Source organism: Arachis hypogaea, chromosome 17 (genome assembly GCF_003086295.3).
Source record: "Arachis hypogaea cultivar Tifrunner chromosome 17, arahy.Tifrunner.gnm2.J5K5, whole genome shotgun sequence".
In the NCBI taxonomy this organism is placed as follows: domain Eukaryota; kingdom Viridiplantae; phylum Streptophyta; class Magnoliopsida; order Fabales; family Fabaceae; genus Arachis; species Arachis hypogaea.
Genome location: NC_092052.1, coordinates 9,505,031 through 9,521,809, shown reverse-complemented (window position 1 = coordinate 9,521,809; position 16,779 = coordinate 9,505,031). Strand labels below are relative to the sequence as shown.

The following is a 16,779-nucleotide window of genomic DNA, read 5'->3' as shown; positions in this document are numbered from 1 at the left end:
TGAATCAACACTCTTAAACCTAGCTTAGATTTAACCTTTGATAAAGCAACATATAGTTGTTCATGTGTAAAAACTGGCTTGGGTAAATACAATTCAACTGTGCTGAGAGTCTGTCCTTGTGACTTGTTAATGGTCATTGCAAATGAGACGACCAATGGAAATTGCCTTCTTTGGAATCTGAAAGGTAACGTTAAATTATTAGGAATCATGTTCATGCGAGGTATTAGAACAATATCTCCTGCTTTATCCTCGGTCAAAATAACACATTCTATTACATGATTATCTAATCTCCTTACCTATAATCTTGTACCATTGCAAAGTCCATTAAATTGGTCAATATTTCTTAGTAACATAACAGGAACACCTACTTTTAATATAAGTTCATGAGGTGGTAAACCTGAGCAGTTAATTGCATTTAGTACGTCAGGAGTAAATGTATCAAGCTCTGACTCCATGCTACCTTCTTCAACGCACATGGAGTCAGAACTCAGATAAACCTTCTCGTCTACTTCAATATGCTTCATTATATGATTATTTACCTCGTGCACAACATCTAGTGTAGGAGCAAGAATGGTTCTCTCCTTGAAAAAAGTTGACTGCTTCAAATTAGTAAGTATATCAGGATATACAAATCTAATGATATTGTCAAAGCTATCAGCATTGTCCTTAATTAGAATTTCTTCTGGAATATTGACCTCAGACTCACCATCAATTGAATCTCCTTCAAGACCATCACCAATTCTAAGAAGCCATTGAGCAAATTGTTTGATTTCAATAGAATCAGATTCAGGCACACCAACTGTAAGACGCATATTCTGAGAAAGAGTAATTACTTTGCATGATGACCACAGATAAGATAAGTTAATTGTAGCTTGTACAATATCTTGTCTAGATCCCATAGGTATGACAGGTAGAATCTGTCTAAAGTCACCTCCAAGTACGACTACCTTACCACCAAAGGGTAAGTCTTCATTGTATGATGATGAAGATCTAAGTATGTCTTTGAAAGACTTGTCGAGTGCTTCATAACAAATCTTGTTTAGCATCGGAGCCTCATCCCATATAATAAGCTTTGCTTTGCAAATCAACTTAGCAAGCGGAGACCCTTGTTTTATACTACATACAGAATCTTCATGAAGTTCCAAAGGTATCTTAAACCTAGAATGAGCTGTACGACCTTTTGGAAGCAAAAGAGATGCAATTTCACTTGAGGCAACATTAAGAACAATTTCTCCTTTGACACGAATAGCTGCAGAAAGTGCCCTATATAGAAATGTCTTACCTGTTCCACCATAACCATATATGAAGAAAAAACCACCAAGGTTATTATTCACGGCTTCGTTTATTCTATGAAAAGCATTTTGTTGTTCACAGTTCATTTGGGACAACATAACTTCTAATTCGTCCCTTAGGGCAACAATATCAAAAGTTAGCTCGTCAGCTATTATCCGATCATCCAAGCCATCAATGATATCTAAATCAGGGAGAGGAATACCATTAAACTCTCGAAGTGACCTACCATTAGCTTGCAACATCATCTCAACCTTTGAAAGAGTCATATTCAGTAGTTGATCATCACTAAGCTGAATGTCTAAAATGAAGATGAAAAAGTTGTTAAGCAATTGATGATGTATTTTAAGATAAAGAATATTATTTAATCCTATAAGCGAAATTGATTTAACATGTTGAATGATATACCTGGATTAAGTGTTGAAATTCTATGTGAATATAACAAATCTTCAGATAATTGTTGGTAGCACTGCTGCCATACCAATTCAGGTCTAGATATGTTATTAGAAATCAACAACACAACAAACAGATTTCGTAAGTAGTTTCCAGACGCCCAAGTGCTTGCTTCTAGAATTGCATCAACAAATTCCTTGTCATCTTGTAGGAGTCCCAAAGCATAGCATGTTTCCTTGAATGAGTTGTATACCACACCATCCACAGTACGTAAATCAGTAAAACTCATGCATCCTCTTTGTATGTTTAACAATATTCTCATGTAATAATCCTCACCGTACCACGTGGAACATGAGTCAGCCGTCCAATAGAAAAGCCTTGTTTGCGAGGAAACCACATGCATGAATCATCTTTCCATACAAATTTTGTAGGAAATTCGCTGTATGTTAAAGATCTAGCAAAAGGATACTCACGATTAGCCAACATCCAAGCAGCTAACTTAGTAACCTTACCATCTACACGTCGAATAACATCAGCAATGTTCTCATGGTCCTTGAAAACAACTGGTTGCTTGTCAGGTAGGTGGAATGGTAGACGAATCACTGCAGGTTCTTTAAGCTGAATCTCATAACCAAATATCCGCCAAGCTGCCTCACATGCAGAAATGTAACGACAATCATTGTAGTTATGTATCTCATCAACAACTTGTTGAGAAGACCCATCACCAGATGTTTGGTAAAATGAGGCAGTAACCCTATCATTACCCTTACGGACGTACTTGAATAAATATTTAATAGAAGAAGTCTGACATGTATGCTCCACGTTAATGTGACAACCATACTTTAAGAGTAGATCAGGATTGTAAGGTACAATATAAGAATTATCCAAAATTGCATTCTTCTTAGTTATTGTATGACCATTATCCAGCCTTTTATACTTTAGGAAACCACCCTCGTCAATAATCGTTCTATTCCTGAATGGCTTTGGAAAAAACTTAGAACACCTTCCATTTATCATGCATGGACTACTGATGTTGTGCCTCCCACATGGACCATGAACCATGAACTTCTCAACAGCTGCATAAAGTCTAGGCATATTAGTCTTATCAGGGATTTCAGCAGATATCACGCTGTCAATATCATCGGGTGATTTAGGCTTATATTGTGGTTGCATGAACAACAGAATGTGAGCATGTGGTAGACCTCGTTTCTGAAATTCAACTGTGCACACATCTGTATAAATAATTGACATCAGAATACAAACAAAAAAAGTATAAGAATAATAAATATATATATATATATATATATATATATAACTTACATGCAGAAATGTTGCCAAAGAACCTCCCATTCTTGAAATTAGATATCAACTCATCTAATTTAATACTAAAGATTCTTGAGGCAATATCAGGACGATCCTCTGCCTTAAGGCCAGTGCCATGTAAAAGGCGTTTGATCTCGTCCCATTCAGGATTGCAAGTAATTGTGATAAAATAATTGGGGTATCCAAAATACTTGCAAATGGCAAATGCATCTTTACAATTGTTAAACATGTATCTAGGACCACCAGTGAAACTGCTTGGAAGAATTATTCTTTGACCAGAAAGAATCGCATCAGCTTCTCCCCTAACTAAAGATTCGTGCAATGAGTTGTACTTGTCAACCCTGAGCTTAGGTTGGTTGTTGCGTAAATATCTAAGACGCTCAGACTCAATCATAGTATATGAATCAACTAAGAACTGCTGAAATAATCTTCTTGAATGTAATAGTATAGATGATCCTTCCAAACGCATTTGTATTCTGTATGAAAAGAATTCTCTTATGCTTATAGTCTTTCTCTTCTTAGTACCAGAAATATCAAACGTGGAAGAGTTCTCAATACCTGGCCTAAAACCATCCTCCCCATAGGGAAAAATCAAAGGATACTGTAGAGACAGGTAAGACGGGTGAAGGACATCTATCCTTTTTAGCCTGTTAGAGGTAGTCTCAAGAATGATGTCTCTCTGCAAACTTGACTCATCAATATCACCAACAATAAGTATTGCAACCTCAGAAGCTGTTGGGAGGTTATACCTCCTGCCATCCTTTTCCCTTTTTCTAATTAGTTTGAGCTTGATATTAGTTTTTGAATCTTCTTTGAAGCGACCGCGTGCACATCGAAATGACTTTGGAAGAGGATTGTGAAGATCCATCATTTGTTTCAACTCATTAACAATTGTTTGCTCAATAACATTATTCGAATTGGAAGATCTGTTTAAACAAAAAAAATTATTGCTACTCAAACTTTTAAAAATATAATATTTTCATTAAACTATTAGGAAATATTCTATAGTAAATAACATAGTATATTTTTGAAAAAAATTATGTACCTGATGGCAGATATGCGATTTTGAATCTCATTTTCAGTGTCGTATATGTATAACTGTGCAAACTTTGGAATATCACTTGGTGAGGGAAGCAAACTTCCAATTGAATGGTAATTTTGACCACTAAGAGAGAACGTAGGAGGTGCAGATCCATTGTTTATATTGTGATTAATTTTACCAGCCATGGATATTAAGCAAAACATGGAATTAAAAGAACGTATGTTCTTGCGAAAGTATCTACCACGTTCATCATCCTCAAAATGCAAATCTTGTAAAATCTGGGGTGCCTCCCTAAGAAAAGGAAGCTCAACCTTCCCACTCATGCAACATGTGCGGAATATAGGGATATTACTTCCTTTGCTCTTAGATAGCCTTTCACCGTCCCACATCATAGCTTTGCAATATCGACATACATGAATTGGATCCCCAGCATCCCAGGTAACTAAATTTAATAAAAAAATATTTTAAAAAAATCATATACGGATACTTTTTTAAGAAAGGCAACAATAAATATATCTAAAATATATATTTTAGGTTAATATCTACCTATTTCGCATGTCAAATTGCAATTGGATAATGTGTTTAAGCTAGATGACCCTAAAAAAATAGTATTAATTAAAAATGTGAAAATTAAACAAATGAAAAAAGGAAGAAGATTTAAACGAAAAAGATGACAATTAAAAAAAAAAACCTGTATTATTATTATGAATTTCTTGTTGAATATAATCTGAGTCAATCACTATATCATCAAAGGCATCAAGACCTGAATTAAATAAAAATATTTAGCAAAAATATCCAACAATTGTTCGGATTATACAAAAGAATAATAATTAAATAAAACTTTATAACACGTTAAATATATGTGAAAATAATTTACCTTCATAATGTCCATTGTTAACATGTGATACCGGTTTCTTATTGTAGACAACTTGGTTAGAGCTCTCACCATTGAAGAATTGAGAAGAATTAAACAACTCTTTGCTATTTCTACATAATGATTCGATGATTGATTTCTCCCTAAGCACTATACTCTTACTTGGGAGTATTTGTGTGCTGCCATGTATATTTAAATGTTTATAATTATCCAATTATAGTGAACTTAATAAATACTCTGAATATATAGTAATTAAATCTGAAACATAGAAAATTAAAAAAAATTATGCTAAACAAAAAAAATAGTTGTATCAAATATAACCTATTTAAATATTACATTGAATTATGTATAGAGTACAAAAAAAGTTATCAATAATTAAATGTTAGCTTGAATTATGTATAGAGTATGAAAAAAAAGTACGAAAATAGTTATTAATAATTAAATATTAGCTTGAATTATTTATAGAGCACGAAAAAAGATAGATAAAATATTAAATATGTCGAAGAAAGTAAAAATATAGAAACAATAATATGTGAAAAAATGTAATACCTTTAAATATAAGTTACCTTCGTAGCATATGAAGTATAAATCCACTAAATATATAACAAATGAACATTACATTATTAATGCATTTAAATAAAAAATTAAAAAAAAATTGAATCAAATTTTTCCATGAAATCACTATATCTAAGATATAAATATAGAAATAACTACAAAGTGGTAACCTTAAAAAAACTATTGAATTTTTTTTGTCCCTTAAAAAAACACTAAAATTATATAAAAATAACAACAAAGATGAAAAAAATCATACCAGGAATCCAGGATAATGTGTTTGTTGTTAGTTGAGTTGTTAGTAACGTGAGGATTAACTAAAGTTGACCTTGAAGTGTTAGCCAATTGCTCATTGTAATTCTCTTTTTCCTTATTTTTTGAGAATGTATTTGATGAGTTGAGTACTGCCTGGTCAACTAAAGGAATGACAAAATGTTGAGTAATAATATATATAAATATTTGGTTGTATAATAAATGTGAATGAAAGGTCTTACCATTTGATATATTGGACAGAGGAGTTCTGGAATGTTGAAAGCTATTATTTTGAGAAACTCCATCACCAGTTGAATATACTTGATTGATACATAACGTTGAATTGATTTTCTTATTGAGCAAATACTGAGAAACAAAGCCAATACTTAATGAACAAAAATCCGTTATGTTGTTATTAGAAATCATGTGGGACCTTCTCTTTATTGGAAGCAATGTGTTGTTTGCAAAATCTGGTATTAGTATACATAGTATGTTAAAAAAGATTAAGAAAAATATAAAAAACTTAGAAACCATATGAGTATAATGATCATATTACCATTCTCAGAAGCATTCTGTATGGAAGCTTGTATTTTTCTATTTCTCTTCTCATTGATGATACAAATCCTCCTCAGCCTAGCTAACTTAGGACTAAGCTTATATTCTACTGAATCCATCTATTATCTGATAATACTTAACAAAGTTGAAAGTATGACCATGAGATATATCTGAAGTATAAATGATGTAAACATTCAAAAATATAAAGGTGGCGGGAGATTGTGAAAATTTATTTAAAATTTCATGTGATTCAAAATGTGAGAAATCATGTAACTAAAAATATAAAAGCTACCTAAAGAATTGGAAAGAAACAACTAATTCTTTAAATAGAGTCAAAATCATATATATGTTCTAAAATTTGAACATCAGTGAATGAAAAAAGAGTAATGTAATGAACTCTATTGATTGTACATGTGTACTTGAAAATGTTAGCTTCAATGAAAGTGTAAAGAAATACATGATGGTTAAGTAACTAAAAAATGTCCATGAAGAATACAGTTTATATAATGATTCCATCGCATGGTTTCCAATCTTAGTATTCAAAATGAAGCATTTGTTTTTGTCTAAAATATGGTCAATTCATGTTAAAATAATGTTGGTTAACAAAAAAATGTCTGAATCACACACAAAAAAAAAAGATTAGAACTAAGCTGATGAAAACTTTGAATTAAGTTTCAGCATAGTTTTAGTAACATATTTAAAAACGAAGTTGAGAAGAGAGGTTATCGATGAGTATATTGCTATGAAATTAATAATTGTAAGATTGAATGGAATAATTTAGTAAAAAAATCATGTAAAGATAAATGATAAAATAAATAAATAGCAAAATAGAAATTAGTAACTTAGGATTAGATATTACATGGGAAAGACGAACAAATTTTAAAGTAACTCACTGAACCATAAAACCTCCCCTAAAACCATGATTAAGAATCGCTCGTGAAAGAGGTAAACACTTATAACTATTCAACGAAAGAATGGTTCAGAGGATTACTAAACAAAATACAAAATACTTAACAAAGCTGAAATCTAATCCTAATAATCTTATCATAAAAAATAAAGCAAGAATTCAGATCTTCATGATTTCAGCTAGCATAATAGTCTCATCAATTGAGTTAACTGTGAGCCTCACTACACTTCCAGGCCTAAGGTGGTTCTCAGTTAGAAACTCTCTCCATCCATTGGTCATGAACACCTCAAATAAACGATTAGAAAATGTCCATTGTAAAGTCATGAGTACACATATTAGGGAATGCTTTGAAGACAAACTTGATTGGTAATATCTGAAAGATACAAAATGAAAAAAAATAAGTAACACATTGTACATATTTGATTAGTTTGAGTTAAATATAATATTTTCAAAATTAAAAAAAAACATTACCAATGAACCAGAAAGAAGTTCTTGTTCTGTAATGAAACATACGTATGATGATGAGTATGAAGAGTTGGGTTCTTTAGTAGGGAGAAACTCAAAAAAAGAATGAGCATTATATCCAGCAGAAGAAGGATGGTGGTTGGGAATAAAAATAATCTGTTCCTCATTGGATAGCTTAAAGAAATCACGTATCATCTTTTGATAATTTATATCTGGTTCAAGGTGAGAAATCCCTTTAGAGCTAATCACTGGATCAGAATGTGTGAAACTTTCAGAGTTGAGTTGGTGATGGTCATCCAGAGGAACAACATTTAGATCAATTAATGTTGATTGACAACTAACTGAATGCATGTCCTGTTTTGGTTGTGATTTTTTAACGGAAGTGGTGGACACCAACTTAGGAGAACTTCTCAATGTAGAGTGCAGCTTCATATTCTTTTTAGATGAATGCTTGTAACGTTTGTGATTCTTTTTTGATGGCTTGTAAGTAACTTTTTGGTAGTGAACAGCCTCAAGTACATAATGATCTTCTAATATATGCTCTTTACCTTTAGAAACGTAAATATTGAATGTAACAGTAACTTTATATCAGAAACACTGGCAGACAATTTATTCATGAACCTGTCTCTAACCATGATGACAAAGAAGATGTCCTTGTAGAGATACCTTAGCTTAATGGTACCTCTATTGGATAATCTATAGAGATTAACTAAGTTCTCAAGACCTTCGATTATAAAAGCATTCGAATGACCTCTTTGAATATGTAACTGAATCTGGTTATATTTAGAGTCAATAATCAGAATTTTATCCTCAAAGGATTTCTTGTACTCTCTGTAAAATATGCTGGGAAGCTCATGGATGTTCTGTGACCATAATATAAAATTAGATCTATGTATGAATATGTATGGAATCAACTAAACATTAGGAACAAATTAAACCAGAATTATTAAATAAATAAAAATCAAAATCAATAACAAAAGGGTTCTTGTTGTGAGGGAGCATATAATACCGAAAATGGGTTGATATATGGGTAAAAAATACGACTCTCTTCCACCAATTTATGAGAGCTTTATTGGGTTTCCATCTGATATGAGAAAATGTGAATTATTCTAGCAAGATAAGTAGCACAGACTGGTAGTACTGAAGTAAGAACTAAAACAATAAATGAACTGAAGCTGGAAATGAATGTTTAATAAAAGAAAAATGCAAATACCTTTTGGGGAAGTAAATCTTTTAGAGACACACAAATGTAACTATTTTATTAAAAGTAGTATGAATGAAACTGGTGAAGAGGACAACAACATTTATAAACTTAACCATATGTGTTTATAAAAGCAAAAATCCTTGTAGTGTTGTACTTATAGAATGCAATTGAAAGAAAAAAGAAGGAAAGAATATTGCGTAAAAAATATATAATAAAAATTTCAAATGATGATACTATGGATGTCATATGTGTGAAGCTATAGCTTAGAGGTAATTATTGAATGACTTTTTACTGATAGCAAATGAAGATCAAGAAGAAACGTTTACTATTTCATTGAGAATGTAACAGAGTACTATAAGTAAATGACAGATACATGAAGATGAAGTGTTACTCAATTAATGTTTATTGGTGGAGTAAACTGATTAATGATTACACGAGAGAGTATAGCTTGTAGAAGGGTAATGGCCTAGCAAACCATTGGTCATGAAGAAATCATAGTAGACCGTGGGAAAGAAACCAAACAATTAATCTTCATAAAAGCTTATAATACAAAGAAAAGAAGACAACAAAATTCTTAAATAGTAAAAAAAGATTGTGTTCATTTAAAAAATTGAAAAAGGGTAATGAATTCTCAAAATCTGTAGTTGAAAAAGGAACTAATGATGTATGTATGACACGAAAAATCATGGTTGGAATAAAAAAATTAATATAAAATAAAAGAAATCATGTATAGTTTGTTCACATTACATGGTATTTAGATCTGTTATTCAATATCAATATGATGTCTAGGTTACAATGTAGGAAGCTCATGTTTAATAACTGTATAAAAAATTCTATAGGAATATAGAAGAAAAGAAATAACTAAGTTAGAAAAATATTATTTTAAATATTATGATACTTTGGATATCATAGCTTCCAAACTGTAGCTTAGGGATAATTATTGTCTGATTACCTTATGTCAGAAAGTAAAGATAAGAAAAAAAAATGTCCTGGTTTTATCGAAAATATAAAAAAGTACTAAATATAAAAGACAAATATATGAAAATTAACTCTTACTCAATTTATCAGTATTGGTGGAACTATGTGAATAATGAGTACATGATAGGGTAACTTGTGGAAGGTAATAGCTTAGAAAAGCATTGGTCACAAAAGATCAGAGCAAATAATGGGGGAAGCAAAAAGCCAATTACAGTTCTTCAGGTTGGAAATTGAAGTTGCAGACACGGCTAGTAGGTGTACATGATAACCAATTCATAAAAAGAAGAAAAATTTGTAAAAAAAAGTCAAGTTAAGGTGGAAAGTTTTTCTGAACTAAATGAAAAATTCATGATACATAATATTCAGCAAATTTAGTATCATATCATTCAAATTAAATGGAAATTTAGCAACAAGATAGGTAAAGATATATACATGTAAATTTGTAAGATATACTTGTAATTTTTTTTCTTTTCAAATTCTAGACAGGTAATGTTTAGAGTACTAAATATCTGTGTTAAAAAAAGGTAAGTAATAAAAAATCAGCTATTACATGTGCACAATGTAATATTAGAAAAATTACTAAATGAATCACATAATTAGCAACGTGCATATAAAGATTCAACATTACTGTAATTATAGGTGAACATTCTAATATGTCGTGATTTTAGTTCATATATCCTACATTTATGAAAACAACATGATACAGGTGGTAAGGTAACAAAAACGAAGGAAAAAAATTCCAATGAAAGATAACTAAACTTTCTTATATGTTGTTGTATGAGTTCATTTGATGAGTCAATTCATAGAAATTAAACTGAAATGAAAAAATGACGATTAGTGATATTAAGAGACTAAAAACTAAATTAGTTGCTTTGATTTTATTTGGACAATTTTAATTTAAAAACTTGAGAAAAAATAGCTAATAGTACATCACACAATGGAAAGATATGATCTGTAGAAGAATTCAAGCAATTAAGAAAGAAAAGCGGTTTAGTGAAAGGAAAAACATAACAATACATGATCCCGGTTAAAGGAAATACATAACTTAGAGATAGAAGTGATCATGAGAGTGAACTGATCAAGAATATGATGAAAGAAAATTAAAACATAAGTAATTAACTAAATGCATGTCAATATAGTTTACATTGATAATATCTTTATAGACTAAGGACCTTGAGATGCATGTTAGATTCATCATTGGGGTATACAGAAAATCTCAATCAAGTGCCATGTCTGAATCCATTAGACTTTGCAAGATGCTTCCAACCTCTAGTCAGATATAGCTGAATCTTCCTTTTTTTATTCCAGCGTAATCCCAGTTGGTATGAACATCCATTATCAAGAACAACATTCACATTGTCAGGCTTGCTTGGAAAAGCATTCTGTGCGAATCTGGTGGGCAGAACCTGTTACAAAAAAATATTACTACTAAATTGTGAACAAATTTAAGAAAAAAGATATAAACTCTGAATAAATATAAACTCACCACAGCACTATTTTGAATCTGGTTGTATGAAACTTGTTTAATGCACCAAAAAGTATTATTAATTAAGTAGCAAGTGTCTTTGGTATTAAAATCTAAAGTTTTAGCACGGCAGACATAACCTGACTTTAAGGGGGTGGAAGAACCTAAATCTATGTTGGATGTAGTTCCATTTTTAAAAGAGCCACAGTTAAAACCCAATGCATTACCATAAAGAACAGGTAAAGGATAATTCGTAGAGTTGTTGACAATGTTATTAACTGAACCATAACGAAATGAATCCTCATAGTGTTGGAATTGATAAGAGTTGTTTGCATTTGGATTTGTTGTCATTAGCTGGTTGTGAACATTATATTGAGTAAAGGCAAAAAAGCTAGCACCAAGATCAACCTTCTGTGTAGGTAAAGAACCATTAGTGTTACTATGTGGAGTTGAAATAATGGGAGAAATATGAGTATAAGAGTAAGCTAGGTTTGTATTTTGAGGTAACGAATGTGGTATATCTTGAAGGATATCTGCAACTGACTCAGTGTTTAAATTTCCAGTGGGGTGGTCTACAATCATCTTACACATGTTATTGTCTTTGACCTTTAGCAAGACAAATACATCTTTCCCAACATACATTAACTTCAACCAACCACCTTTCTTAAGAGAGTAGAACTTCAGTAAATTTTCCAAACTAGATAGAATATAACTAGAAGTTTTGCCTTTCCCCAAACGCAGTTCTATTTGATTATCATTGAGATCAACAAATAACATCCTCTCTTTGAGATGATCTTTGTAGGTGCGATAAAAAATTGAAGGCAACTCGTGTATTATCTAATACATAAAAAAAAATGAAAGGTGTTTAAATACTAATATACAAAATAATTATTGAAAAAGTGCAAAATATTGATCAATAAATAAGTTGATGAGCAATCATTTAAGAATATTACCCCAAGAGGATCCACTTGCATGTAGAAAATTCTATCATGGTTAAATTCGGGAGGCATAAAATGAGTAGTATCCATTTCTGATATTAGTAAGTAACAAAAATAGTATAATGGTATAAAAAACTGATCTTGTGTAAAAGATATGATATTGAAGAGACAGTATTGAATTCGAAGAAGAAAGAAACTATAAACGTAAGAAAGATGAAGAACCTGTTAGTTGTTGAAATATCTCTGGAAAAAAGGCAATGAATTGCAAAGGGTAGATGTACTTTATATAGATGTAATAGTCTTCTTGAAAATGGTAATGGCTATAGTAAGTACATATAAGATATAAGATATAAATTACATTAGTAGAGTGGGGATAACCAAAAAAAAAATCTTACATAAGTAATTAGTGCATGTTGTAAAATATTAATGTGTCAGGATAATGTCTTGAAGAATCAAGTCTAGTGAGAATAGTTGTATGTGTATTCATTGCATAATAAATTAGTACGGGAATAAAAAAACAAATAAAAAAGATTAAATTTTCAGCCATTAAATTAGAAGGAAGTATGGTATAAAGAACTGTTTGGTCAATAAGAAAAAAGAGAATATAAATATAATATGAATATAAATATAGATTAATAAGAGGTTATACATTAAGAAAAATATATAGAACTTAAGGGTTTTTAATACACAATTTTAACATATGTTAGTCCATGCACGAATTGGTTGACATCAACTGTGAAATAAGTGTAATTAGATTTTATTAATTAATAACGGTATTTACATGACATTTTGTCAAGAAGATGTCAAATAAAAGTACTCATTGTGTTAAGATTTAAAAAAGGAGTGAATACAAATTGTAAATAAAGGAATAATGAAATCAATAAAGATAATAAACCTGATTTAAATATATGAAATTGAGTTAATAGATAAGAACCAAGCATGAGTTACATATGACATAGAAATTTGTATACAACTTACTATAATAGAAGGACTATGAATTGTGTGCATAGCACTAACATTCTTATTGGAATAAAAGGCACACTAAGACTAACTTAAAACATAACCTTGATGTGATTAAATCACAACAAACATTATTTAGCAATCAAAACGAAACTACAGAAATATAAGAAAGGTTCTTGAAAAGCTATTCTTCATGAAGCTTTGCAACATTATGAACTTATTCAACAGTAATCTTCCGAGACTTAGTAGATGACTGGTTCTCAGAATCTGGATAAACATCAATAAGACTTTTGGTACATGAAGCAGCCTCGATGAGTCCCCTTTTTGGAGTCGAAAATGATTCAGTATTATCATCACCAATTATCTCAATGGAAGGCGAACCTGTTTGCTGTATAGAATGCAAAATTGCAATTAAATTATATAGTTAATTATAGTAGCCCAAAATGATAAGGAAAAATGAGGAATCAAGAATTTGTAACCTTGGAGTAGAGTCGGAGAGAATAGTAATAAGTTCAGAATTTTCATGGACCAAATTTTTCTGAAATAAAATTAAAAAATATATATAGAATGAACCAATAATATAGATTTAAAGAAACTTGAAATCTTTGTAAACATACATTATATATCTTGTGTTTATCAAGAAATTTTGAGATGATTGAATTATCAGCACAAAGCTTAAGTATAAAAATTTTGCATGGTTGGAAAGCATTGATATCTTCCATCTTAACTGAAATTTTAAATATGAAGTTCTTGTCAACGAAAGCATTGAGCTCCTGAGGATATTCATCCTTCAAACCTCCCTGATTAAAATGCAACATATGAATTGAATTAATGAGGTAGAAATTGGCATATTAATAACAAAAAAATAAATTAAAAAATAGAGAAAGATTTAAAAAATCAGATACAACCTTGTTGACATGAGACAGGCGCATATCAGAAGCAGATACATCAAGGTATTTGCTAGCTTCTTTGTCATATAGTATAAAGGAGGCGGTATCTAATTCATCAGCAACTCTTAAATTTATACTGAATCTGAACATGTTTGATGTTAATAAACAAAAAATTTGGCATTGATGAAGGTTAACAAAAAATAATTATAAATGTAGAACTATATACCTAAGAACATGAGAATTTGGGAATGTGTCACATGTAACACAATGGAATGAATTCTCAGATTCCTTTAGAGCATGGAAACAATGCTTGCAAATCTTGTACCACCAGCCACTCTTGTAGTTAATAGCAACAACAGTCCCATATGTGACATAGGTACCATTCTAGAAAAAAATGGATTTAAGATCATTTCAATATATATATATATATATAAGAGAAATAGAAAAATCAAATCTCAGAGGATTCCTTAAGATCACATATGTTCTTGAAACTTGTTTGGTTAATAAGATCATCCTCAAGAGAGTATGATGGTCTATCAAATAATTGAGACAGCTGGTTTGCAGGTGGAACCCCAACCATTATAACACTGTAACAATTATAAAACAACAAAAAAAATCAGCTTTGAATAAATAATAATGATTGAAAAAAATATAAATTAATCAACGTTACCTCTTTCTAAAATCCTTCACCTCTGGAAAGTCAGCGTTGATGTACAAAATGGAGTTGCAATTTGTATTAGATACACCCATTGAGCCTAAAATTTGATATAAAAAAATATAAGAATGTAAATAAGAAAGTAAAAATTTTACATGTTGATTAGCAGATTTGGATAGAACATTTATACTAACCCTTGAAGAGATTGAACTTTGCAAATTGAATTATTATTATATACTCATATGTGGGTTGATCCTCAATATGCTTAACTAACATCTTTGCATACTCTTCCCACAGAGTACACCTAATTTTACCATTACCCCTATTTAAAAAGCATATAACAAAAATTTAATGACGGTGAAAAGGAGTAATGAAATTATAAAATATAAATAACAGAGTTTAATAATATATATAATGGTTGGGAATACTTCATATCATCAAGTTCAACCACAATGTATACACAACTCTTGCCATTCCTTGTAAACTCAATCGTGTCACCATTCCCAGTAATCAAGCCAATAACATCTAGCAAAAAAATAGGAAATTACGTGTATAAAAGCTGGATAACATAAGAAAAATTGATCTTAAAAGTTCAAATAATTTATACCAATTAAGTGGGACTGAGGGTTGGAATGCTTGAGTATCAGTTCATTAGATACGAAATGGAAACTATGATCAATGAAGCCAAGCTCATGAATAATCCTAAGCTGAGTTTCTCTCTTAAAATATATACGATGAGAATGAGTTGTTGGTTTGTACTTCTGATCATTCAGTGACAATGAAAAGTTGGATATTGTGTATACTTTGCCATCAGATAAGTCACCCTCAAATAGTCTCCCAAGAGGATTCCTTATGGTACATTGAATATGATCTCCCTGAAAAGCATAAAGATATAAAGTTAATAACAAATTCTTTGTGATCTACAAAAATATCTTATATGAAAATTAGCAAACTACACAAACCATTTCATCCATCACGACCAGTTCTATCATCAGTTTCTGATACTTAAGCTCAGAATAAGTTAGTGACCAAGACTTAATAAGCCTTACTTTGATTTTATAGACCTGATTTTCAGATGAGGGGTCTATTGTAAGACCCAGAAATTTCAGAAAAATCTTATTAAGAATTAATGTTGATTTATTTATTCATTAAGTACCTTAACCTCAGGAATTATTTTATTAAAGAAAAATTAAAGCAAATTTTGATTAATTGAGTTTAAAGTAATTTAAGGTTTTATCTAATTTTATAATTATCGAATTATTTTCTATATTTGAATAATAAAGTTTAGCAAATATAAAATAATAAGAATTTTATATGGTTTGGTTTAAGTAATTGAGATTTTAGAATTTAATACTAATATTTTTATAAATAAAGAAAATTAATTATATTACCTTATAATTTTAATTAGAGTATTTGATTTCAAATCAATTAGTATTTTGATACAATAAATGATATTTCAAAGTAATTTTAGAGATTTAATTAAATTTTAGATGAATCCAAAAATTCCCAATTTTATCATAAAATCCTAATTCCCAAATCAAAACCCTAAATTCCCAAAACACAACCCTAACCCCAATTTCCCTAACCTAGCCGCCATACCCTTTTCCCCAAAATAATCCAACACCCACAGCCAAAACCCAACAGCTAGAAAAGAAGAAAGAAAGGGGAAGAGAGGAGAGGGGATCCGTGAGAGGGAGAGCGTCGGGTAGGAGGGAGGAGCCGTCGCACCACCGCCGCGCTGCTCAGGACGCCACCTCGCCATCACGACCAGTCGCCACCGTGCTGCACAGAGAAGCGAGAAAGTGCGAAGAACAGAGGGAAGAGAGAGGAAGAACGCGCGCCAGGGAGCTCAGTTGCGGGGAGAGGAGACGTGTGGCTGACCCGTCGTCGCCAGTCCGTCTAGCTCGACCAGCCGCCATCGTCGTCTCTGTCCTAAACCGTCGCCAGATCCGCCGCTGTCACCGGGAAAAGGAGCCAATGCAAGGAGAGCCGCACGTGGAAGAGAGAGAGAGAGATCCGAGACTGAGCTGGTTCTC

The 16,779-nt window shown here is 31.2% G+C and overlaps 3 protein-coding genes across 3 annotated transcripts; all 3 read right to left on the bottom strand.

Annotated features, from left to right (window-relative positions):
* Positions 1-296: 296 nt before the first annotated feature.
* On the bottom strand, positions 297-1,972 carry LOC112762746 (uncharacterized). Its single transcript, XM_025808595.1, has 2 exons — positions 1,699-1,972; positions 297-1,591 (listed from the first exon to the last, which is right to left on the bottom strand). The coding sequence occupies exons 1-2, from the start codon at positions 1,970-1,972 to the stop codon at positions 297-299; spliced, it is 1,569 nt and encodes a 522-aa protein (XP_025664380.1).
* Positions 1,973-2,001: 29 nt separating this feature from the next.
* On the bottom strand, positions 2,002-6,400 carry LOC112762745 (uncharacterized). Its single transcript, XM_025808594.1, has 8 exons — positions 6,283-6,400; positions 6,094-6,196; positions 4,926-5,101; positions 4,740-4,811; positions 4,595-4,645; positions 4,052-4,490; positions 3,004-3,932; positions 2,002-2,915 (listed from the first exon to the last, which is right to left on the bottom strand). The coding sequence occupies exons 1-8, from the start codon at positions 6,398-6,400 to the stop codon at positions 2,002-2,004; spliced, it is 2,802 nt and encodes a 933-aa protein (XP_025664379.1).
* Positions 6,401-13,415: 7,015 nt separating this feature from the next.
* Positions 13,416-16,505, bottom strand: LOC140180477 (uncharacterized). The gene is made up of 11 exons (XM_072221668.1): positions 16,343-16,505; positions 15,706-15,827; positions 15,351-15,618; positions 15,172-15,268; positions 14,938-15,065; positions 14,759-14,843; positions 14,666-14,675; positions 14,315-14,472; positions 14,107-14,230; positions 13,816-13,998; positions 13,416-13,586 (listed from the first exon to the last, which is right to left on the bottom strand). Exons 1-11 carry the CDS (start codon positions 16,503-16,505, stop codon positions 13,416-13,418), a joined length of 1,509 nt encoding a protein of 502 aa, XP_072077769.1.
* Positions 16,506-16,779: the final 274 nt, after the last annotated feature.